Source organism: Vigna radiata, chromosome 8 (genome assembly GCF_000741045.1).
Source record: "Vigna radiata var. radiata cultivar VC1973A chromosome 8, Vradiata_ver6, whole genome shotgun sequence".
NCBI lineage: Eukaryota > Viridiplantae > Streptophyta > Magnoliopsida > Fabales > Fabaceae > Vigna > Vigna radiata.
The window spans coordinates 24875821-24882849 of NC_028358.1; the positions used below are offsets into that span (position 1 = coordinate 24875821).

The window sequence follows — 7029 nt, forward strand, 5'->3', positions numbered from 1 at the left end:
ACAAGTAGTTGAAAACTAGGAGTGATGCAAATACTTAAGGAAATCTCGGCAGGTAGCTCAGTATCAGGAGCGGCGCAAATACTCAAGGAAATCTCGGCAGGTAGCTGAGTATCAGTAATAGTGCGAATACTCAACTGATCTAGGTAACTGGAGATTATTCACTGATTAAGGATGCTAGAAGTGTTGAGTAATACTACACAACCAGAAGTGGGGGAACTAAACTAGACGAGTCTCAAAGGCATTGAGAGTGTCTAGGGATACCAGAAGTGGTTAATAATATTACGCAATCAGGAGTGAGTTAAACTCAAATGTACTTCATTGAATATCTATGGAACCCTCTAAGTTAATTTAGAGGAGAACTGGACATAGCCCTAACAAGTGAACCAATATAAAGCATCTTGTGTGTTTTTACCTATTGATAAACAATGTAGTCTATTAAACTCTCCCAAACTCACTCTTGTATAACATGTTTTACACAAGACTATTGTCTACACTCTAACTTGGATTCACAAAGTTGGTCAAGTAAACGATCTCACTGGGAAAGCATTTACTAACCGACGACCCTAGGTGTATAAATAGGACCTTTTAATCGATTACAAAAACTTCTTTCACCAAAATTGAAGATGCCCAAAATGATGATAATGATGATGAAGATGCGCACATGGAAAAGCCTGTAAATGTAGTTGGGCCATCTAATGTTAGCCCTTCTTATGACCCTTCATCGTCTTCCTTCTCCATTAAAGAACACTTTGCAAACTTAACCCACCAAATGGAGTAGATGAGCACTCTTCAATAGTCTAGACATGAAGATTTAATTGAACTGAAACATTCTCACCATGCACATATGTGTGGACTTTTAGATGATTTAGATACCAGGCTTAACAATATTGAGTGTCACTATGACCTCAATCCTGATGGTGCCACTAGTCATGATATTTAAAGTATTATTTTTTTGTTAAGTATTGTACCTCTGTTGCTTTGACTATGAATGCAATTGTCCTTTTTTAATCTTCTTCAAATTGTCTTTCTTTCGATGGATTGTCATGTTGACGGGGAGCTCCTCTTTAAGGGAGTCTCCTCTCCTAGAGCCTTTTTGCTTATGATAAAAAAGGGGAAGAAATAAATGCTAACAAAATAGGTTTAATACCTATTTTGGTCCCTCTTTTGGGGAAGTTTGTTCAAAGTGGTCCTTCCTTTTTTAAAAAGTTCACTAAAGTCCTACTTTTTGCAAAAAGTGTGCAAGTTAGTCCTTTTTGCTAACGGCGTTAATTCTGCTAACGGCAGAGCTGCCAGCTGGTTATTATGTGTTAAAAAAATTATTAATTGTGACGTGGAAATATAATAAAATTAGGGTTAAAATTAAAATTGAAATTAAGGTAATTTGGGGTAATTAGGCAAAGTGATTTTCGTCATATGCAATTGGAATTTCTTTGCAATTGGGATTGGGATTTCTTGGCGATCTCATCGCCATCTCCAATCCAGATTCTCTCCTTCTCGCGCTCTCTCCCTGTTTCGCCACCTCCGATTCTAGTGTAGACCCAGCTGGTGTTGTTTGTTGTCACGAAGCGCGGAGAGGGGCGATAACAGAGAGATATATATGTGCATATTTTACGATGTGGTTTTACCCATCTGGAGAGTATTTGATTTTTATGCCATGTTGAATTTTCTTTGATCTTTGTTTTGTTACTGTTGGCAGGTGCAAAGGGCTTTAAGAGATAAGAATTTGTTAACTTGAATTGTTGTAGGTTAGTTTGAAATCCAACTTGCTACTTCCATCATCAGAAGCTCACAGGTTCGATCCTTATTTTTTCCTCGGAAAATGATGATGATGTTTGAGGAGATGGGGTTTTGTAGTGATTTGGACACGATGTCTACTGTCCTCGGGGACGAGGATATCAGCACCCGGCAAACTGATCCAGAGGCGATAGTTGAGGATGATTTCAGTGATGAAGAAATTGGGGTAGATGAGCTTGAAAGGAGGATGTGGAAGGATAAGATGCGTCTCAAGCGATTGAAGGAGCAGAGTAAATCTAAGGAAGGGATTGATGCGGTGAAGCAAAGACAGTCTCAAGAACAGGCAAGGAGGAAAAAGATGTTCAGGGCTCAAGATGGAATCTTGAAGTACATGCTGAAGATGATGGAGGTTTGCAAGGCACAAGGATTTGTTTATGGGATAATCCCCGAGAAGGGGAAACCAGTGACAGGAGCATCTGATAATCTTCGTGAATGGTAGAAGGATAAGGTCAGATTCGATCGAAATGGTCCAGCTGCCATAGCCAAATACCAAGCTGATCATTCTATACCTTGCAAGCGCGCAGACCCACCTCCGATTTTGGTCAGAGAGAGAGGTGAGAATGAGAGAATCTAGAACCCTAATTACATCTGACGAAATCACTTTGCCTAATTATCCCAATTACCCTAATTTCAATTTTAATTTTAACCCTAATTTTATTATATTTCCACGTCACAATTAATAATTTTTTTTAACACATAATAGCCAGTTGGCAGCTCTGCCGTTAGCGGAATTAACGCCGTTAGCAAAAAGGACTAACTTGCACAGTTTTTACAAAAAGTAGGACTTTAGTGAACTTTTTAAAAAAGGAAGGACCACTTTGAACAAACCTTCCCAAAAAAGGGACCAAAATAGGTATTAAACCAACAAAATACAATATGTTGTTCTTGTCTGAAACTAATAATCTTTGTGTTTTTGTCTTAGTAAAACTCATGCAGGATAAATTAAAAAGTGCCTTTATAAATGTTTTTTATCATCATAAAAAAGGAGGAGATTATTACCACTATGAAGCAGTGATACTTTGAAGAGATTTTCATGATGATGCACTTGAAGCCTTGAAGAATTATTTGCATACATTATTAAAGAATCTTTGTAGAAAAATGTGTTAGGCTTTTACTTTCACTTGTAAACCATTAAGAGTCTTGTAACTTGCTCTTTAGTATAGCTTACTTGCGACAATAATCAATTACCATGAGGGATAATCAATTATCATATGTAGAATGAGAAAACACTTCAATTCAACAATAATTGATTATCTCTCATAATAATCGATTATCACCAAAAGTTATGATTGACCAAGGTTCAACAATAATCGATTATCACTATGGATAATTGATTATCACTATTCTGAAAATCTTATAACGGCAAAAAAAATTGATTATCACTTTTTGGTAATCGATTATTACTAACAGTTAGGAGCTATCTTTTCAATTTCTGACCCTACTTGAACCTTAGTCTATAAATAAAGTTCTTCACAACTCTAAGAGGGTTACCTAAACTATTATAGAGTACAAAATTAGTTCGGAGGAAGCGCTAAGTGTTTAAGTATGCTTGATCAAGTGCTTGAAGAAGGAGAAGTTAATCTTAGTGTGTGTCTAAGGTGGAAGCAATCCTTTACCAAGCTTACTTAAGTTGTTTTCATTCCATCGTGTGTCGAAGGAATGTTCTTTTATCATCTCCTATCGGTTAAGAGAGGTGTTTTCTACTTCATATTGTTTTCACTTGTCTTGTATTATTGAACTATCTTTAGTGAAAGGTTAATCACTTCTTTTAAAGTGATTAATAACTGGACGTAGAATCTTTTGATTTGAACCAGTAGAAAAATTGTTTGTGTGAATCTTCTCATCCTTTCTTTATTTTACTTTATTATCTTCGAAGAAATTTTTAAAGGGAAAACGAAATTTTTAGTAAAACCAATTCACCCCTCCTCTCTTAGTTTCTGTCCGAACACGCTCTTAAACTTTCCGTTACGCAATACCAATTTCTACAAGTTAAGGGTGGATGAGAATATATGTCTCGATTTTGGTGTGTTTGTGGTGAGATAGAGGTGTTTAATGGTTCTCTTGAGAGGTTGGACCAACTTTAAGAAGGGTGGTTAGAGGAGACTATATAGAATGTTCTAGCCTTAACTTTAGACAAGATATGGCTGCATAAATAGTTTGGCAATATAATATTATAATTCTTAAAGTGGTTTTACAAGGAGGGAGACATCTTTGTTTATAGAAGCTCTCTCCAAAATATGTAGACACAAAATCCTAAATTTGTTATCTTGGTGCAAATGCTAAAAAAGATTTCATCTTGGTGAAGGAGAGAATGACATCTAGTTACTAACTTTTAGAAAAAAAATAAATGTTCATTCTTAGAGTATCATATGGTTACTACTTTTGTAAAAGTTTTCCCACTAAAATTACGGCATATAACAATTTCTCCTAATATGGGACGCCTTCCTCCTTATCTTATCCACCAATAAGATTAAAAACTTAATCATTAAATATTAATATTAAGTTAAATGCAAATTAAATGACTAAAAACCTTATACTATTTAACCTATGATATTATTACTAAAAGAAAAATCTACACTATTTAACTTTTAATACTAGATCTAAATATTCCTAAGATATTATATATGCTCCATAATGACATAAAAGAATAAGATTTGCTTCATTTTACATGAATATTTATAATTCTTCTTGTACTTGAGTTATGATTAAACAGTATGCCATGATAATTTCAAAACCTAGACCATAAAACCAATCCCCCTCCCTCCCAATTGATGATAAGAACATAAAAACAAACTTTCCAATCTTTCTTCACAAACTTGCCCACCAACAACAACAAAATCCTAATAAATCACTGCTGAGACCACCAACGAAGTCCTTAGTGTCAACAAAATCATAATAAATCACAAGCTTCAATTCTTTTTTCCGCATCCACGTTCACTACTCCATCTACAAAACCGACATACATAATTAACTTTTTCAAAAATACGTGAAAACATGTTTATTTAATTTAAATCCACTGTGTAATGGTGTTTGCCACATCATAAACAAACAGTGGAACATCGTTGGTTTGGTTGTAGAGGATGTCATTCATTCATGAAGTGTATGAATGAAATTAGTGCAGGAACAAAATATAAGTTCAGTTATAAATTCAGAAATTTAAAAACATATTCATTCTTAAATAAATTTTCACTTGTATTACTCGTATTATCGTAAGCATTTTCGACAAGTTTCACTACTAAAGTAGAATATTGGGTACATCTTGTTGTTCTATAGCAGACGTGGGACCATAGGACCTGCAGCCGCAACTTCATTTACCTGTTCATCTTAAACTCTTCTATATATTCAACTATCTAATTTTATACTTTTTTCTTCAAAAGAAATTCACAATGAATAATAGTTATCATATATATATAAGTATAAAGACTAACGTTAAAAACACTTGAAAAATATGAAAAACAAGATAACAGACTAAAACAGTCAGCCCAATTGATTGAAACAGAAACAGAATAAACCTCAGCTTTCGAATTGATTTGAGAAAGAAAAGTGCAGGAAATTTTTCTCTGAATATTTCTATACAAAATTTTAACATAAGAAGTAAAATAAAAACGGGAAAATATTTTTATAATTAAAAAGTAACAATAGAAAATGTGATCATCAAAGGAATGAATTTAATATATTTGGAAGGAAGTGAGGGTTAAAAAGCTAAAAATGACTTTATGTGCAGTGAAAGATTGGGAAAGTAAAGTGAGGAAGAAAGTATGAGTAATTGGTTGTTTTGTCTTGCGTGAGGATGTAAGTAATGAAAAAGGGTTAATGGGAGTGTGTGTTGCGTGGTGGTTCCTGATTTGACCGATTGAGTATTGTGGTTTAGTCTACCACACCACCACCGATGATAGTTGACACAATACAACACAAAACACATCACACGTAGTACTTGTTTGTTCTATCAAAACCTACAAAATTTGTGTTGTGGAAATCATCATCAATGTGTTGAAACAAAATGTCTACCCTCATTCATCCTAGGTTGGAATTGAACCATATTACACGGCCACCATTTTTCTTCTCAAAGGATGTCCAAAATTTGGCAGATCACATGAGACATTGCACCACGCGTGTGCTAGATCAATACCAGTGCAACTGTTACAAGAAAAGACACAAGTTCAGGATTCAATACTGCAATTGTGATAGAACCAAATGCAATAAAATATTATCTTCTACAGTGCAATTTCAAACAAAGGGTAATTTTTCTACCATTTTATGTAGAAAAATTCTGATTCACAACTATTCTTAAAAACAGTCCAGTTCCTGTAATACAATACAATTTCATTCTTTTTTTTTTTCAATTATTGGGTGCTAAGCAAAGTGTCAAGCTAACTGAAGCTATTTGAGGCTTATCAGAATTATAGCTGTTCTTTCTTGCTGTAAGTGAGAAATGACAGAAGAGACTACACTGTTTGATACTGCATCCTAATTACTTGAAAACTAAATACATTGAATAATCCAAAGTTCTTTATTGTTTGTTTTTATATTATTGGAAAGGGTGATTGATAACATAAGGGCAGTGGTTGGGGCAGTGAAGGAGGAAAAGGGTAGAATTTATTCTCTAATAACATTGATAACAGTTGGAATTGGACCCAAGAAAACAATGATCCAGCATGAATGCCCATGTTGGTCCCCTCACAACTCACATGCTCTGCTGAGAAACTTCCACAAGCCAAGATACACTTCTGTTAGAGGAACTAACAAACCGAATGAAACTTTACATGTAGATAATGCAAATGAAGGAGGAGGTTGTGCCATTCATTTCACCTTGTTCAAAAGTCCAACTTTGAATTATTACACGACATCTATCATCCATTCAGGGACTTGATGGTCCTAAAACAGCTTCAACCTACGAAGTAGATGAAAAGGAATATTGGTAGTTACCAAACTTGTTGGCATCCACTACCATTACTAGCAGCTGCCATGCCTTGCCTTTCTTCAATTGGCCTAAGCTCATACAACTTTCAAACAATTATTTATTACCTTATTCTACAACATGTTTGAACAATCACCACTCACAAATATCACGTCATACAAAATATCCTATCTCAGTAGCATGTCAATGGTGTGTTACACACCTCATATGACCAAAATAGTGTATGTAACGTAAGTGCAAAAAATAAAAAATCTCACCGTCTATGTTAACTTTTCTGGAATTGAGTTATGCTCATCCAGATTTTAAGAAAAGTACCA

The 7029-nt window shown here is 34.6% G+C and overlaps 1 protein-coding gene across 1 annotated transcript; it reads left to right on the plus strand.

Annotated features, from left to right (window-relative positions):
* The first annotated feature begins 1787 nt into the window (after positions 1–1787).
* LOC106771785 (protein ETHYLENE INSENSITIVE 3-like) lies at positions 1788–2421 on the plus strand. Its single transcript, XM_014657777.2, has one exon. It carries the CDS (start codon positions 1820–1822, stop codon positions 2231–2233), a length of 414 nt encoding a protein of 137 aa, XP_014513263.2. The 5' UTR covers positions 1788–1819; the 3' UTR covers positions 2234–2421.
* Positions 2422–7029: the final 4608 nt, after the last annotated feature.